Below are 19,788 nucleotides of genomic sequence, written 5' to 3' on the forward strand. Positions count from 1 at the left end.
GGTGAAACTCACATGGAAATAGTAATCTTTTATTACAATACATATTTCTGGAAGGTGGGACAGCAAGTCATAGAATGGGAAAAGAACCCTTGAGACTGGATGGAAGAGAATGAGATGGTGGCAGTATTTGACTAGCAGAGTCCTAAATAAACAATGGAGCTTGTGAACTCATGTCACCCTAATTTATTCAATTAATGAAAAAATGGTGTTATATTGAGTTGTACACTTGAAACGTGGTCACGTCATCACAATAAATTAAAAATAAATAAAAAAATTTTAAAAGGTGAGCAACACACACACACACACACACACACACACACACACACACACACGAATAAAGCTGCCCCCACCTCCATATTGGTCTTTTAATTAAATGATCAGTCTGGCATTTGTCATATTTCTGTAGGCGGATCTTTCAGGCCTTCGGTGCAGCAGATTTCAGGGCTAAGAAAGGAAAGCTGCTTCTGATCCCTGCAGGTAGAGGAGTGTCAAGGACCCTAAAGTGCAAGAATATCAGGGATTAGAACACAATCTGGGAGACTCTCAGCCCTTCCTACTCAAGTTAAATGGAGGAGAAACCTGGTCAACTCTTAGAAAGTGTGGGTCTGTGGCTGGTGAGCGAAGAAAAAAGTAGAGGGGCAAACTCTGGGACGCCCCTGGAGGTGTGTTAGGATCTCCAGTCTCTCAAACACTGTCCCGCCTACCACTAATTCTACGTTTTTGTGTAAGAAGTGACCTACGGAAGAAATTTCAGGCAAAGTGGTGGGCTTTGCCAGCCAGGCTGGGTCCGGGGCGCTCCCTAGAGGACGCACGAAGTCTCTCAGATGGGAAAACCTTTGCCTACAGGGTTCTGACTCTGGTTGTTACAGCGCATTAAATCCCTCTTTTTGCTTTTTATATCCTAGAAAGAAGCTGGGGATAAAAACCCAACATGGAAAATGTCCCCAGGGAATGCAAAGGACGGGAGCACGCTCCAGTGAAGATTGAAAAAGCCTGTCCTTTGGGAGGTGGTGATGGCCAGGAGCCAGGAAGAAATAATAGAAGGTGTTGGGCTCCACCTGTCCAGGGTTTTGGAGAGAATATGCCCAATAGACTTGTCAATAACATTTACATGATAGGTGGAGATGCAGATGATATGGAATGGTTTATGAAGATGAGAGAGCTAAGCAGGAAAATTAGAGATTTTCAGTTGCGGTATAGTCTGTGCATTCTTATAGGAGATCCCCCTCACCGTGACCGTCATAATGAGTTTTGCCTTATGCCCTGAATGCTGAGGTTAATAATCATAAACCTCTGCTTCCCACATTTGCATTTTTTCCCATATACTCATTATGGTTAATCTTTGGTGTTCTTTTATTTTTCTCTTTGGAGATTTCATTTTGACTTAGTTTGTAACATTTTCTGTCAGCAGGGGAGTTGCATCAACTAGCATGGTAATATATTTAATAGATATCATAAAGTTAATAAAACAGTTTAAAAAGCAGTTTATAGATATAGTATCTCATTATAAAATGTGCATATTTTATATACATCAGAATGTGTTTTTTCTTATTTTCTTTATTTTTTTTCTTATCTTGTTTTCCTCATTTTTTCCAAAATGAATACACATCTATTATATTTATAAAAAAAAAGTAAGAAGCAAAGAAGTTGCCAATCAGCTTATGAAGGGAATGAAGACAAATACTTGAGACAAAATTTAAGGGCATTAATCTTATATTACTTCTGTGTCTCTTCTTTAGAAACACAAGACTGGTAATTATTATAAGTACATTTCCTTAAACTTGTCTTATTTATCTATAAAATGAAGGCAATACATGCCTTATAGTCCTATTGTGGGAATCAATAAGGCAATGACTGAACTGTGCCTGGCTCTACCCACACATGCAAGACCCCAACCCTTTAGGTGCCTTTCATATTTAGGGAAGGACTCAAGGAGTTATGTTTTCCAGTAAGTACAGTTGACTATCATATGGGTGACACTTTTGTATACCTATGCTTCTGGATAATGCAATGACTGGTAGGCACCCTTTCTCTGGGTAGTGCCATGACTGTTAGGTACTCCTTCCACTTCTGCTCAATTTTGCATTTTCCACTGGTCCCAGCCACTGCTAATGTGCTGGAATGCTAACGGCTTAAAAGACCCATTAATTTCTCTGAAACCTTCAGTCATCTGAACCCCCATTTTTGCGTTTCAGAAATGTAGAAAATAGCCTGACCAGGCAGTGGCACAGTGGACAGAGCATCGGATTGGGATGCCGAGGACCCAGGTTCGAGACTCTAAGGTCGCCAGCTTGAGCACAGGCTCATCTAGTTTGAGCAAAAGCTCACCAGCTTGGACCCAAGGTCACTGGCTCGAGCAAGGGGTTACTCGGTCTGCTGAAGGCCTGCGATCAAGGCACATATGAAAAAGCAATCATTGAACAACTAAGGTGTCACAATACACAACGAAAAACTAATGATTGATGCTTCTCATCTCTCCATTCCTGTCTGTCTTTCCCTGTCTGTCCCTCTCTTGGACTCTCTCTCTGTCTCTGTAAAAAAGAAAAGAAAAGAAGTGTGGAACATACTTTCTTCCTGCTTTATAGTTATACTTAACCCAGGTGTGTACTTTCCTGTGATACTTAGAAATCCTAACAGCCCTTTAAGAATTCAGTTTTTCTCTGACTTTTTTTCTCACTCCTGTTCGCCAGATAAGTCTGAATGACACTCATGACAGTATATTCAGAATTGGACTATCCCTTCTATCTTTTGATGAATATGGTACAATTTCCTTGACTACCCATTTCCTGTGCATGCACTGCTAAGGGTTTCACTCTGAACATACATAGGTGTTAATGAGGATGACTTTATATCCTCAAGACTGTTATGGTCCACACCACTCTCACCCCAGGAGTTTGCAGTAGTCTCTACTCACACTAGCTTTCATAGATACAGGGTAGTTTATCTCTTTCTTTGTTTTGATATTTGCTGTGCCCAATAAACCTGTAATCACAGATCAATGGGACATTGGCTGAGGCTGGGGACCTGGTAGATGGACCATTGTTTTAGAATATTTTTCACTTCCCAGTCATCACTGATCCCTAATTAGATTATTCCCTTCTTTTAGTAAATAGAGTCTCATTTGTCCTGGTACCCTCAGTACCTAGCACAGAGTCTGTAAGTTGTAAGGCACAACAGTTAATTATAGCTGAGTCAAGAGTCCTGCAATCTGGGCCCAGGTTCGCCTCTGATTATTTATGGGCAACTAGCATCTTTTCCCTAGGGACTTAAACTTGTAATTGAAAAATTAACACAACAGAGAATGCATTATACATCAATGTGAATACATGGACTTACTGTAATAATAATAATAAATATATATTACGTGTGTGTGTGTGTCAACATGTGCTATACAGACCACTTACATCAGAATCACTTGAGATATTGGTTAAAAATTCAGGAAACTAGGTTTTATTTCAAACCCACTGCATTCTACAAGTTCATCAGACATCTTTGAACTTAAGTAAATTAAAACGGAGGTCCCAGCTTTAATTCAAGCTTGAAAGAACCCTCCTCATCACATATGTGTGTGTGCATGTGTATGAAAGCACTTTTTAAATGCCTTAATTAACCTATATATATCAGGCTTTAACTTTTCCACTAGACTGCTCTTCTTAAATAGACAACCTATTTTTTGTTGTTATCTTTAGTGCATAGGTTCTCAATCTTGGTTGCAGTTTTGAATATTTGATATTTTAAAGTGCAATTCAGAACCTACTCTCAAACAACTGTATCAGACTCATTAGAAGTGAGATCTAGGGATCAAGACATTGTAAAAGCTCTCACAGTGATCCTGATGTACGTGTAGCATTGAGAACAATCAGATATAATTTGTGACTAAAATATCTTTGGTTTATTTCTTCTGTGCTATCCCTGATTGACTGTGACCCTAATCAAATAATTTCATTTATCTAGACTATATATCTTGTGAAAGAATATAAAATAGGAAGAATTATATCCCAAATTCAACACATGAGATCTTCTTAATAGGTGTATGTCAGTATTCCTTCTCCAAGTTTGTTAGTCTGGCTTCAGAATCTCATGTGGAGCTTGATTAAAATAGAGAATCCTCACTCCACACCCAAGAACCACTCTTTGGTAATAGTGCCTAGGTAACTGTATTTTTAACAAGTGCTCAGATGACTCTTTTATACATTAGAGTTTGAGAATACCTATGCATACATTTTTATCTCAAGTATATTAAGGACAAATCAATAAAATAACTAAAAAATATATAGATATATGCTAATTTAAATTCAAGGAAATGAACATAGTTGAGCAATGGAAAAATAAGATGAAACCATAAAGAAGAAGACTGATATTTATTATGCAAAAATTTTAACTATTTTTTAAAGTAATGCAAGACAGTAAATACAAGTTGAAGGAGAAATAATACATGTCTTAATAAAATATTTTCCCAAACTTAAGACTGTACAATGTCTTTCACTCTCTCCTTCCAATATGGGTGACAGAGAAACAATGAAATAAATGTAGTATTTCTCTCGGGTATTTAAAACCTTGATTGAGATGGTCTGTTTTAGGCATTTTGGATTTATCCAATAACTAGGGAGTGTTTATTTGCTTGTCTCAGGGAAGGTGAAAATAGAGATAAATACTCATTTGCCATAGAATATGACACTTCCTATTAGTATTGATTTTCTGTGGCTGCTGTAAAAATATTACAACAGTGGATATCTATTCTCCCACAGTTCTGGAGAAAAGAAATCAGAAATCAATATGTGGGCAAGGCCATATTATTACTGGAAGCTCTACAGGACGCTCCTTTCATTGCAATGGAAACTCTATCAAAGCTACATTGTTGAAACAGTTACTGGAATAAAGGGAGAAATAAACTCATATGTATATGATCAAATTATTTTCAGCAAGGTTGACAAAATCATTCAATGGTGAAAGAAAAGTCTTTTCAACAAATGATGCTGGGGAAATTAGCTATCTCAATGGAAAAGAATGAGGCTGGACCCTTACCTTAAACCATATGAAAAAAAATGTTTCAATATGGATAAAAAAAATCTAAACCTAGGAGCTACAACAGCTACAACTATAAAACTCTTGGAAGTATACCTAAGGGAAAGCTTCATGATATTGGATTTCTTCCTTTTAAAAGGGAATGTCTGTCTTATGCTTATCCCCATTATTGTACTTAGAAGCACACAATTTCTTTAATATCTTTGCCCCAGGATGAATCATACCTTGAGTCTCCCTCAGACATAATTTAGATGAGAGTTTGGAGTTGGAGTTAATGTTGGAGTGAGTTAAGACTTTAGGGTTGTTGAGATAGGATGAATGCATTTTGTCTTTTTCAGGAAATGAATATTGGGGGCAGTGGATCAAATTGTGTACTGAATTGTGTCTCCCAGTTTCATAAGTTGAAGCCCTCACTCCTTATGTGGCTGTATTTGGAGATAAGGTCTTTAAGGATGTAAATAAGAATAAATAAGATCATAAAGGTGGGGCCTCAATCAAGTAGGCCTGGTGTCCTTGGAAGAAGAGAGACACCAGTGGTGTGTACTCACAAGAAAAAAGCAATATGAGGGTACAGTGTGAACACAGCTGTATTCAAGATAAGGAGAGAAGTCTCAGGAGAAACCAAACCTGCTGACAACTTGATGTTGGAATCCCAACTTCTAGAACTGTAAGAAATTTCTGTTGTTTAAGTCACCCAATCTGAAGTATTTTTTTTATGGCAGTCCAAGAAGAACAATACAAGATATAACACAGATTGGTGGTGGCCAGAGACTTTGGGAGAATCTAAAGGAAGGAAACTGCTTAGTGAGTAAGGAGATTTACTTTGAGGTGATAGAGGTATTTTGGAACTAGATAGAGGTAGTTGTGGCACAACATTGTAAATGTACTAATAACACTGAATTGTTCACTTTGAACAAAGTATTTTTTTTTACTTTTTTTTAATTAATTAATTTATTTTTTTTAAATAATTTTATTTTTTTAATGGGGTGACATCAATAAATCAGGATACATATATTCAAAGATAACAAGTCCAGGTTATCTTGTCGTTCAATTATGTTGCATACCCATCACCCAAAGTCAGATTGTCCTCTGTCACCTTCCATCTTGTTTTCTTTGTGCCCCTCCCCCTTTCCCTCTCCCATTCCCCCCCCCCCACCCCCCGTAACCACCACACTCTTATCAATGTCTCTTAGTTTCACTTTTATGTCCCACCTACGTATGGAATAATGCAGTTCCTGTTTTTTTCTGATTTACTTATTTCGCTTCGTATCATGTTATCAAGATCCCACCATTTTGCTGTACATAATACAAAATATGCATTTAAACATATACATATACATTTTAAAGTACAATTTAGTGGCATTAAGTACATTCACATTGTTGTGGAATCATCACTACTACCCATCTTCAGAACTAGTTTTTTTTAATCATTTCAAACTGAAACTTTCTAGCCATGAAACAATAACTTCCAGTTTTTCCCTCTTGACAGTAACCACTACTCTACTTTCTGTCTATAGAATTTTACTATCCTTGATAATTTTAAGTAGAATAAGACAGTATTTATCTTTCTGTCTCTGGCTTACTTGTTTTCAAGGTTTAGTGATGTTATAGTGTGTAGCAGAATTTCATTCCTTTTTAAATGTGAATCATATTCTATTGAATATATATACCACATATTATTTACCAATTCATCTCTCAGTGGCACTTCGGTTGCTTCTCCCTTTCGACTATTGTGAATAATGCAACTATGGGCATGGTAGTACAAATATTTGTTTAAGCCTTTTCTTTCAACTTTCAATTTGGGGGGGGCATATACCCAGAAATGAAGTTACTAAAACATACAGTAATCATATCGGCTTTATTTTGAGGAAACACAATACTGATTGCCACAGCAGGTACACCATTTCACATCCCCACCAGCAGTGTACAAATTCCCAACATTTTCAACAAGACTGTATTTTCTGGGTTTTTTTTTTTGTTGTGGTGGTGGTTGTTGTTCGTTTGTTTGTTTTAAATAATAGCCATCCTAATGGGTGTGAAGTCATATAGTGGTTTGGATTAGCACTTTCCTAATGATTAGTGATGTAGAACATTTTTATATGCTTTGTATATCTTATTTGATTAAATGTCTATTCAAGTTGCGTGTCCATTTTTAGTTGTGCTATTTTTGTTCTTTTTGTTAAGTTGCAAGAGTACTTTATATAATTTCAATATCGACCTCTTATCAGGTACATGGCTTACAAATATTTTTCCCAGTTCTGAAGTTGCTTTTTCATTCTCTTGATAGTGTTCCTTGATGCAGAGACGTATTTAATTTTGATAAATTCCAATTGTCTGAGTAAGTTCTGACTACTATAAAAAATACATAGATTGGGTGGATTAAACAATGATCATTTTTTTTCCTCACAGTCCTGTAAGCTGGGATGTCCAACATCAAGTTTCTGGTAGATTCAGTGTCTGTTAAGAGCCCTATTTCTGGTTTGCAGATGGCCACCTTATTGCTGTGTCCTTACATGATGGAGAGAGAAAACTCTGGTACCATCCTCTTCCTATAAAGACAGAGATTTCATCATAAGGCTTCCACTTTCATGATGTCAACTAAATTTAATTACTTCTCAAAGATCCCATTTACAAATACCATCATATTGGAGTTTAGAGCTTCAACACATTAATTTTGGGAAGACATAAACATTCAGTTCATTGTATTCCAACCCTACCCATCCAATCCCTGCCCTTCTCACATGCAAATTGCATTCATTTCATCCCAACAGCCCTAAAAGTTTTAATTACTGCCAGCATAAACTCTAAATTTGAAAGTCCAAAATCTCATCAAAATAGTATGTAAATTAGATATGAATAAAAATCAAAGTGTGATTATCCTTAGAGGCAAAATTATTCTCCAGCTGTGAATCTGTGAAACCAAGTAAGTTATGTGTTTCTAAAATATAATGGTGGGACAAGCATAGAATAGACATTCTCATTCTAAAGGAGAAATAGAATAGAAGAAAGGGGTGATAAGTCCCAAGAAAGTTCAAAACCTAGAAAGATAAACCCTATGGGATCTTAAAGCATCAAAATAATCTTCAACTTATTATTCTGCCATTCAGACCGCCTGAAGTGGCAAAGTCACTCCCATAGCTCCTAATGGCAATGGACATGTCATGGATCTGTGGCAGCCCTTCCTATCAGCAGCTTTCTGCAGGAACCCCATTCACACATCAGCTCTGCTGTGTGGAGGTCATATTCCAGGGTGCAAGTTGTGGTCCCTGGTTGCAGACAGCCCTACCATCATGGCTTTGGTTAGAGGCTATCTGGCCTTTTAAAACTAAGATGGTGGCCCTGGTGACCTTTGACTCACTTCCATGCCCATTCATTCTTTTCCTTGAATAACAGTGTAAGTTCATAACTAATAATTTTATTATCTTATCCTGTAGGATATAATATGATTTCTTTTTATTTTTAAATTTTATTAACTTTAACACGGTGACATTGATAAGAGTACATAGGTTTCAGGTAAACATTTCTATAGCATTTGAACTGTTGATTATGCTATATATGTATCACCCAAAGTCCAATCATTTTCTATCACCTTATATTTCTTCCTCTTTACACCCTTCACCCTCCATCCCCTCCCCCACATCCCTTTTCCCCTGGTAACCACTTCACTTGTATCTATGTCCATGAGTCTCAGTTTTATATCCCACCTGTGTGTGAAATCATAGTTCTTAGCTTCTTCTGATTTACTTATTTCACTCAGTACAATGATCTCAAGGTCCACCCATGTTGTTGTAAATGGCACTATGTCATCATTTTTTATGGCTGAGTCGTATTCTATTGCATGTATGTATCACTTCTTCTTTATCAAATCCTCTATCAAGGGACACTTTGTTTCCATGTCTTGACCACTGTGAATAATGCTGTGATGAACATGTGGGTGAATGTGTCTTTGCATACCAATGTTTTTGAGTTTGGGAGGTAGATACCCGGTAGAGGGATTGCTGAGTCATATAGTAATTCTATTCTTAATTTTTGTGGAACTACCATACTTTCTTCCATAATGTCTGTATTACTTTACATTCCCACCAACAGTGGATGAGGGTTCTTTATTCTCAACAACCTCTCCAACACTCGTTATTACCTGCCTTGTTGATAATAACCAATCTAACAGGTGTGAGGTGATATCTCATTGTACAATAGTTTTGATTTGCATTTCTTAAATAGCTAGTGAATATGAGCATTTTTTTATACATCTGTTGGCAATTTGTATGTCCCCTTGTGATAAGTGTTTGTTCAGGTCTTCTCTCCATTTTTTAATTGGATTGTTTGCTTGTTTGTTGCTGAGCTTTGTGAGTTCTTTATATATTTTGAATATTAACCCCTTATCAGAGCTGTTGTTTGCAAATATCATGTCACATTTAGTTGGCTGCCTATTTGTTTTGTTGTCAGTTTCTTTTGGTGAGCAGAAGCTTTTTAGATTGATATAGCCCCATTCATTTACTTTTGCCTTTACTTTCCTTACCTTTGGGGTAAAATTCATTAACTGTTCTCTACGGCCAAGGTCCTTGAGCTTAGTATCTATGTTTTCCTCTATGTAATTTATTGTTTCAGATTTTATATTTAGGTCTTTAAACAATTTTGAATTGATTTTTTGTGCAGGGGACAAACTGTAGTCAAGTTTAATTCTTTTGTATGTGGCTTTCCAATTTTCCCAACACCATTTACTAAAGAGGATTTATTTTCTCTATTGTGTTTTTGGCTCCTTTGTCAAAGGTGATTTGTCCATATATATGTGGTATTACTTCTGGGATTTCAATTCTGTTCCATTGGTCTGTATGTCTGTTTTTCTGCCAATATCGTGCTGTTTTGATTATCACTGTTTTATACCATAATTTGAAGTCAGGTAGTATGATACATTTTTTTTTGCCCTCAGGATTCCTTTGGCTATTCGGGTTGTTTTATGGTTCCATACAAAGCTGGTAATTTTTTGTTCTATTTCTTAAAAAATGACATTGGGATTTTGATAGGAATTGCATTAAATTTGTAAATTGCTTTGGATGATATGGCCATTTTAACTATGTTGATTCTTCCAATCCATGAACTTGGAATATTTTTCTATTTCATTGTGCCTTGTTTAATTTCTTTCAATAATGTTTTGTAGTTTTCAGTATATAGGTCATTCACATCCTTTGTTAAGTTTATTCCTAGGTATTTTATTTTATTTTTGTTGCAATTGTAAAAATAATTGTTTTTCTTAGTTCATTTTCCAATGTTTCATCGTTGGCATATAGGAAAGCAGTGGACTTGTTTATTAATTTAGTATCCTGTAACTTTACTGTATTGGTTTATTGTTTCTAATACTTTTTTGGTAGAGTATTTGGGGTTTTCTGTATATGGAATCCTGTCATTTGCAAAAAGTGATAACTTTACTTCTTCTGTCCCAATATGGATGCCTTTTATTTCTTTCTCCTGTGTAGAAAAATGACTGGAGATTAGAATGCTGTCCTGACACAAATCTTTGGTGCAAACTTTGGAACCTCAAATCCTGAAATGATTGTTTAATGAAAGCTTCTGTACCTTATAGCCAATTCCTGCATACCTAAAGGTTTTAGTTAATCATCCTTCTCAGCACCTGAGCCTATGCTCTGTTAATTTGCTTGCTAGTTAAAGAAACAAATAAATACAATGAAGCTGCAGAGATCTTGGCTCTCAGTTCTAGAAGCTGGGCGTCCCCTGTACCCATCGTTTCTTTATGTTGTGTCTTGTGTGTTTTGTCTTAAGTCCTACAGTGCTTTCCTTTTGTCCACACCCATTGCTGAGCTGGTCTCTGCACTCTTGTTTGATTGTTCTGGCTAAAACTTCCAAACTATCTTGAATAAGAGTGGAGAGACTGGGCAGCCTTGTTTTGTTCCTGATTTTAGAGGAAAAACCTTTATTTTTTTACTGTTTATTATGATATTAGCTGATGGTTTGTTATATATGGCCTTTATTATGTTGAGGTATTTTCCTTCTATTCCAATTTTTTTGAGTGTTTTAAACATTAAAGGAATGTTGTAGCTTATTGAATGCCTTTTCTGCATCTATTGATAGGCTCTTATGTTTTTTGTTCTCTGTTTTGTTGATGTGATATATTCTGTTGATCAATTTTTGTATGTGGAACCATCCTTGTGCTTCTGGAATAAATCCCACTTGATCGTGGTGTATTATTATTATTATTATTATTATTATTATTATTATTTGTCTTTTTCTGAAGTTGGAAATGGGGAGGCAGTCAGACAGACTCCCACATGCGCCCACCCGGCAGGCCCACCAGGGGGCAATGCTCTGCCCATCTGGGGCATTGCTCTGTTGTAACCAGGGCCATTTTAGTGCCTGAGGCAGAGGCCATAGAGCCACCCCCAGCGCCCAGTCCACCTTTGCTCCAATGGAGCCCTGGCTGCAGGAAGGGAAGAGAGAGACAGAGAGGAAGGAGAGGGGGAGGGGTGGAGAAGCAGATGGGCGCTTCTCCTGTGTGCCCTGGCCGGGAATCAAACCCGGGACTCCTGCACACCAGGTCGACGCTCTACCACTGAGCCAACCGGCCAGGGCCGGTGTATTATTTTTTAAATGTGATGTTGTATTTTGTTTAGGATTTTTGTATCTGTATTCATTAGAGATATTGGTCTGTAGTTTTTCTGTTTGTTTGTTTGTTTTGTCCTCGCCAGGTTTTGGTATGAGAGTTATGTTGACCTCATTAAATGTGTTAGGGAATATTGCTTCTTCTATTTTTTGGAAGACTTCGAAAAGGATAGGTACCAAATCCTCTTTGAATATTTGGTAGAATTCACCAGTGTAGTCATCTGGTGATGGACTTTAGTTTTTGAGAATGTTTTTGATGGTTGTTTCTATTTCATCCCTGCTTATAGATCTATTTAGGTTTTCCACTTCTTCTTGATTCAGTCTAAGAAAATTGTATCATTTTAGGAATTTATCCATTTCCTCTAGGTTGTTGAATTTGGTGGCATATCAACTTTCATAATATTCTACTATGATCCTTTGTATATCTATGATGTCTGTGGTACTTTCTCCTCTTTCATTCCAGATTTTGTTTATATTAGTCCTTCCTCTTTTTTCCTTAGTGGATCTAGCCAGTGGTTTGTCAATTTTTTTTATCTTTACAAAGAATCAGCTTTTTTGTTATACTAACTATCTCTATTTCATTTAGTTCTGCTCTAATTTTTACATTTCTTTTCTTCTGCTGGCTTTGAGTTGTCTTTGTTCTTCTTCCTCCAGTTTCTGAAGGTGTGAAGTTAGATTTTTACTTGAGTTCTTTTTTGTTTCTTGATGTAAGCCTGTACTGATATAAACTTCTCTGTTATTACTGCTTTTGCTGCATCCCAGAAATTTTGGTATGTTATGTTGTCATTTTCATCTGTCTGTATATATCTTTTGATCTCTGATTTTATTCATTCTTTAACCCAGTCATTTTTTAGTAGTATGTTGTTTAATTTCTAAATTTTTGTGGGTTTCTTTACTCCTTTTTACAGTTGAATTATAATTTCAAAACCTTATGATCAGAAAATATGTTTGGTATAATTTCAATTTTCCTGAATTTGTTGATATTAGTTTTGTGACCAATATATGATCTGTCTTTGAGAATATTCCATGTACACTGGAAAAGAAAGTATAATCTGAACTTTTGGGATAAAATGTTTTATAAATGTCTATTATATCCATTTGGTCAAGAGTGTGGATTGTAACATCCACCTGGTACAAGAACAAACGTCGGAGACTTTCAGGAGTATAGATGTAACTTTATTGGCCAGTTTTACCTGTGCAGGGGCAAATTCCTGAGGTGTCCAGAGACACTGTGCTCACAAGGAGCTGCAGATGGGAATCACACCTAGCGCTCACAGCTAAATCTTTTTATAAGCTAAGCAAGCAAGCCTAATACAGAAGCAGATGTGGTGGTAACTTATTTGCTAAGGGGGCTGCACATAGCATAGCAACAGGGACTGGGGTCTAGCTCATTGGCGAATTCCAAACCTAAACTTCTGATAAGGGTCTTTTAACCAATAGAATGCAAACGTTTGTCTCTTTTTCTTTTCTTTTTTTTCCTTCTCTCTCAGCCTCCCAGAGTCCCTATCTGTCTCTGCTTCTTGAACGACCTTGGGCATGTTATTCCTAACAGAACAGGAGCAAGACCTGCCTGTAACCCTTAAGTTCCCTGTTCCATTAGTACCCTGCTTATTTTCTGATCTTCTCTTGGTCCTTACATGGATTAAGGCCAATATTTCTTTATTGTTTTTTGTTTAGATGATCCATCTAAAACCATCAATGGTGTATTGAAATCTCCAAGGATAATAGTGTTTTTGTCTGCTTCTATTTTTAGATCTGTTAGGAGATGTCATATATTTTGGTGCTCCCTAGTTTGGGGTATGTATATTAAGAAGTGTTATGCCTTCTTGATACAATGTCCATTATATCATTATGAAATGTCCATCTTTGTCTCTGGTTACCTTTGCTGTAACATCAGCATTGTCAGGTACGAGTATTCTTTTCTTTGGGTATGATTTGCTTGGAGAATCGTTTTCTGGCCTTTCACTTTGAATCTACTCTTGTCCTTGCAACCTAGATGTGCCGCTTGAAGGCAGCATATGGTTGGGTTTTGGTTTTTGAACCAATATTCTACTCTGTGCCTCTTTATTGGTGAGTTCAGTCCATTAACATTTAGGGTAATTATTGACACTTAAGGATTTTCTATAGCTATTTTGTGTCTTATTTTTTGGTAGCTATGTGTCTTGTTTGGTTCTTCTCTTTTTAGTTTCTGTAAGTTATTTTTGTTTGGTGGTATTCCATACTTCTTTCTCCTGTTTCTTTTTTTAAGCTGGGTGTTTTAGTGGTGGCACTTTGTGGGTAGTTACCATTAGGTTATAAAGAGAAAAATGTTCATATGAAACAAGAGTTTTTGTCTTATGTGTGCTTCTGCACTCCATCCTCCTTTGTTATTGCAGATCATTATCCTTTACCTTTTTATGTTATTGTTGGCACAGATTATCCTTGTTTTTATTGTGACCTTATTGGAGCTTTTACTTGTAGTTTTGATTGGTTTTGTTCTCTGTATCTAGTAGAATAACCCCTTTGTGTATTTCCAGTAGTGGTAGTTTTCTGGTGATAAATTCCCTCAGCTTCTGTATGTCTATAAAAGTTTTTATTTCTCTTTCATATTTGAAGGATATCTTTGATTGATATAGTGTTCTTGGTTGGTAATTCCTATCTTTCAGTATTTTGAATGTTTGGGTCCACTCTCTTCTGTCTTATAGAATTTCTGCTGAGAAGTCCTAAGATAACCTAATGAGCTTTTCTTTATATGTTATGTTCTTCTTTTTCTTAGCTTCCTTCAGGATTCTTTCTTTGTCATTGATTTTTGACAATTTTATTATGATGTGCTTTGGAGTATGTCTGTTTGGATTTTGATAACTTAGTGTTCTGTTTGCTTCTTGAATCCAAGGCTCTTACTCTTTCCATAGACTTGGGAAATTCTCATCAATTGTTTGAATAGGCTCTCCATTCCCTTCTCCCTCTCTTCTTCTGATATACCCATTATCCTTATATTGTTCTTCCTGATGGAGTCAGGCAAATTTTTAGAGCTCTCTCAGTTTTTTTTTAACTCATGAGTCTCTCTCCTCTTCTCTCCATAGCATCTCTAGTTGTCTGTCTTTGATGTCACTGATTCTTTCCTCTATCAAGCTTGTTCTATTAGCTAAACTTTTTACCTCAATCTTCAGTTTATGTATTGAATTTTTCATCTCTGTTTTCAAAGTTTCAATCTCCTGGGTTAGGTGTTCATTAATTTTTTTCTGAGCTCATCTATTTGCCCATTGGTGTCTTCTTGCATCTTGTAGAGTATTTTCAGAACTTCAATTTTGAATTCTGTATCTTTTTTTTTTCCAGAGACAAAGAGAGAGAGAGAGTCAGAGAGAGGGACAGATAGGGACAGACAAACAGGAATGGAGAGAGATGAGAAACATCAATCATCAATTTTTCACCTTAGTTGTTCATTGATTGGTTTCTCATATGTGCCTTGACCGTGGGCCTTGAGCAGACCAAGTAATTAATCCCTTGCTCAGGCCAGCGACTTTGGGTCCAAGATGGTGAGCTTTGCTCAAATTAAATGAGTCCATGCTCAAGCTGGTAACCTCAGGGTCTCAAACCTGGGTCTTCTACATCCCAGTTCGATGCTCTATCCATTGTGCCACAGCCTGGTCAGAATTCTGTATCATTTAACTCCAACATTTCCATGTGAGATTTTTTCCCCTGGAGATTTCTTTCTGAACTATGTCTCTGTCTTGTTTAGCCATCATATTTAATTTATTCTTTCTTGATGCCATTTAAGAATGATAGTGTTAAGAACCCTAACCAAAAAAAAAAAAAAAAAAAAAAAAAAACCTAAAAAAACTGAAAAATTAAAATAAAAAATACAATAAAAATTTTAAAGATTAATAAAAAATGACAAGTCAAGCCACAGATAAAATGAATCAAAAGCAAACAAAAAATATCAAAAACAAAACACCACAAAAAATAAGAATAAAAATATAAAATTTAAAGAAGTTGGAATGCAAAAGTGAAAAAGTAAGAAGAAACAAAAAGGAAAACGTGGGGATAAAAAAGAAAAATAAATTTCTGTTTTGAGAGGTTTATCCCAGTAAGTGTTGCTGTATTACAGTTTTTAGCTCTGTGAAGTTACTGGGCTGTCCACCACTGAGATGTTGTTTTCGTAATGATGCAGGCGGGACTGCAGTCACGTTGGTGGGTGGGGCATGTTGTCAGGTCTTTATGGTTTTAGCCTTCTGACTTCAGCTTTCCAACTTTATGGCTCTTTCAATGATGATCTCAGGCTTCTGTGATCTTCTTTCCACCTCTCAAATGACCTGGGAAATGGATGTGGAGCACCTCTGTTCTTCAGGGGAAAAGGTGGCTCTGGTGAGCTAGCCATCAGTTTTGTTTCTGCCCCTATCCATACTGTGAGGTGTGGGAGGTGGGGCCTGGGAGGCTGGGGGCGCTGCACTTTATCTTTCTCTGTCTCTGCCTAGTGGGGGCTGCAGGCAGACTGTAAGATCACTGACTATAGCACCGCATTCTGGTTGCTTTTGTTTATCTTTCACTCTGCCCCTCTATATCACCACACTTCCCAACAAAAGGAGACCCAATCACTCCAAGTTTCCCTCTCTGTACTGCTGAGATGAAATCCAGAGAGCCTGAGCTTCCTTCCTTCCAATAGTCCAGCAGAGAAAAAAATGCTGTCACTCCAGGTTTATCTCCTCTCCTCTCCAAAGCCCACTGTAAATGCGTTTTATCTTCCACTCCCTTTTTCACCCTGTCTTACCTTTAGTCCAATCAGTGTGAGGATCTTTCAGGCACACCTGTGAGCCCAACTGGGTTTCCATTGCTGTGTAATACTTATTCAATTTGTTGAAATTTCAAGGGCAGAGATCGAGATTATCTCTGATGCCACCATTACTCTTTCTAATATGATTAAAATTTCCTTAATTCTACCTAATCTTTGTCCTATTCAATTCAAACTGGCAGCATTCCTGCTGGAGTGGTCAATTAGGTTTGTGGTTCACATCTATACTAATCTTATGAAATGCTTATTTGGTCACACACTTGGAACTTGTCTTTCTTTCTTTCTTTCTTTTTCAATTTGGTAAAGATGAGAATTTAAAAAATCTGTAAATTCTGGTTCCTTTTAGTTTAACATTTTCTTCTTCAATAATTTTTTTCTTCTCACATTTTACTATAAGCAGTCAGAAGAACCAAGCTGCTACTCCAACAGTTTGCTTAGAAATCTACTCAGCTAAATATCCAATTTTGTTTATTTTCATTTCTACCTTCCCCATAACAATAGAGTATAAACACAATTCAACTAAGTTTTCACATTTTATAACACGGGTTGCCTTATTTTTATTGTCTAGCAACATGTTCCTCATTTCTATCTGAGACCTCAAAAAATGGCCTTTACTGTCCATATTTCTACCAACATTCTTTTTGGGCAAACAATCATGTTAGGCTTGCTCACTTGTACTTTGCCTGACTGGTGCATGAACACGGGGCAGCACCATGTGTGTATAGTCCATGTAAGGCTGTAACTGATTGCCCTAGGGCAGCAGACTGTAAATTGTGAATTGCCTATCACCACTGAGAAGGGCCATTGTTTGCTACTGTTTGCCAGAGAAGAATCTTTCCCCCAGTCTGTTTTGCTTATCAGCATTGAGAGAGAGAAGTGGTTTTCCCTGCTTGCTTGCTCATCCACCATTGCAAGACTCTAACAAATGGAATGGCCCACCATCTTCCAGCTCCACAGTTCCTTTACCGACTACTCAAAATTAGTGCAAATCTGCATGGCCACAGCCACCAGCTGTACAATTCTGTACATGATTATTTATGTATTATTCTCTAAAAATATAGAAACTATCCATGTAAGAAGCATCCAAACCTGTAGAGAATTTTTATAAGTTTATTTGAGCTGAACCAATGAGATATGCCAGGGTGCAAGATCTCAAATGTTCCAGAGAATAATAGTTTTGAGGTATGTTTTATGTTTTTAAAATCAAGGGAGAAATGTAAAGATTACGTGGAGGTGAATGGAATCAAGGTAAGGTTCAGATTATAATTTAGTTAAGATTATGAGCTTTCATAAGTGTGGAGTCTGAAAAGGCATATTTCAAAGCTGTGTTAACCCAAATGCAAAAGAATAATGAACAGAGCTTACTTAAGGCAAAAATAAGCCTTTTATTAAAGAAGTTGCATACCTGGGGCGTGACTATCTACCATGAGCTGCCCAGTTAGAAATTCATAATCAGATCACCCTGTGAGACTACTTTCCATAGAACCCCTTTTACATCCACAAAACTTTATCTCCAGCATTCCTCTTTTCATAGCTTTTACCACCATTGAGTTTATGAATCCCTTCAGGGCAATAAAGCAGTTGTTCTCAAACTTTTTGAAGTCAGGGCACATTTAAAATCCTACAAATAATTGTAGGTGCACTATATATAAATTTCTGAGAAATATGTTATAATAATTAAGTCAAATATTAAATAAAAAATATATAAAGTCCAAGCATGCTTTTATGGTAATTAAACAAAATAAAGATGACAAAGTTAAATTTATTTTGACATTAAAAACATTTTATGTTAAATTTTTTGAGTTATGTTTTTTAGGATTCATAAAAAAGAGGGGTTAAAAAATAAAAACAACAAAAAGGTTATACACACACACACACACACACACACACACACATTCTTAGTAAGATTTAGTAAATTTGGCAGATCCCAGCACAAATGTGTTAAGTTTTTTTATTCTTGTGTTTATGAGAAACATGAGCCTGATGTGTCCTAGTGATTTCTTTAATGTTTGGACATATATTTGAAAGACAAACTCTCATTTCCTTATCAATACATTGAAGAATTTCTCTCTTTTTACTCTTAATTGTGTTGAGTGCAGAAAACCCCCACCATACATATCATCTTAACTTTATACCAAACAAAAGATAGAAGAAACTTGCCTCTAGTCTTTCCAGGGAACATGGGGGGTAGAGTAAACAATCCATCACCACAGCTTAACAGCCTTTCGCAACCTAATCAGGCAAGTGAGGTGGGGTTTGGGCTTATCAGCTTACAGCCAATTCCCCACACCTCTGTCCCCCAAAAATCTAAACTCCAAAAACTGTGTTGGGTGTTTGTTCCCCAACAAGCATATGTTTCTCTGGAATACCACAGGGCACACCTGGAAACCTTCTAGGGTGCACCAGTGTGCCCTGGCGCACACTTTGAGAACCACTGCAATAAAGGTTTTTCTGGCATGTTTTAACATAGGAATTTTGGTGGCACACAAACATTCAGTCCATAAAGCCAATTTATTTACATTTATTTGCCTATGTTTAGAGAATTTTATTCAAGAAATCATTGCATATTCAATGGCATAGTTTTCCTCTTTTTATTTCAAGATTTTCAAACCTTTAGTTCTTATGTTGAGATTTTAAATACATTTTAAGTAAATTTTTGTAAATAGTGTAAGGTAAAGGTACAACTTTATTCTTTTGTGTGTGGATATCCAGTTTTCTCAGCACTAGTTGTTGAAAAAACTGTCTTTTCCTCATTGAGTAGAAAATATCTAAAATGAGAAATTCACTAAAGCATCTCAATGATGGATTTGAACTAGCTGAAGGAAAAAACCAGTGGGCATAAAGATAGACAATGAGAAATTCTGAGTCTGAGAAACAAAAAATAAATAAAAATAGAGAAAAGTGTGCAGAGACATAGAGAACCCTGGGGCACCATCAATAGTACCAAGATAGATATGCGGGAATCCCAGAAAGAGATAAAGAAAATATGGTAGGAAAATATAATCTGTGGTTGGCAAACTGCAGCTCGCGAACCACATGCAGATCTTTGTCCCCTTGATTGCGGCTCTTTGGCCAGCTTAGGAGTACCCTAATTAAGTTAATAACAATGTATCTAACAATATAGTTTAAGTTTAAAAATTTGGCCTCGAAACTTCAATCATAGTACTGTTGATGTTTGGCTCTGTTGACTAATGAGTTTGCTGACCACCGTTTTAAACTATAATAAAAAGTTTTCAAATTTTATGAAAAGCACTAATATATAGCTGACTTCTCCTCATAAATTAGAGGTCAGAAGACAGTAGAATATTATTTTAAGAGTGTGGAAAGAAAATTACTGTTAACCAAGATTTCCTAACCAGCAAACTGTCCTTTAAAAAATA

The 19,788-nt window shown here is 36.5% G+C and overlaps 1 protein-coding gene across 1 annotated transcript; it reads left to right on the forward strand.

Moving 5' to 3' along the window:
• The first annotated feature begins 931 nt into the window (after nucleotides 1-931).
• Nucleotides 932-1,267, forward strand: BEX5 (brain expressed X-linked 5). Its single transcript, XM_066357397.1, has one exon. The coding sequence runs from the start codon at nucleotides 932-934 to the stop codon at nucleotides 1,265-1,267; it is 336 nt and encodes a 111-aa protein (XP_066213494.1).
• The last annotated feature ends 18,521 nt before the right edge of the window (nucleotides 1,268-19,788 follow it).

This window comes from Saccopteryx leptura, chromosome X, assembly GCF_036850995.1.
Source record: "Saccopteryx leptura isolate mSacLep1 chromosome X, mSacLep1_pri_phased_curated, whole genome shotgun sequence".
Lineage (NCBI taxonomy): Eukaryota > Metazoa > Chordata > Mammalia > Chiroptera > Emballonuridae > Saccopteryx > Saccopteryx leptura.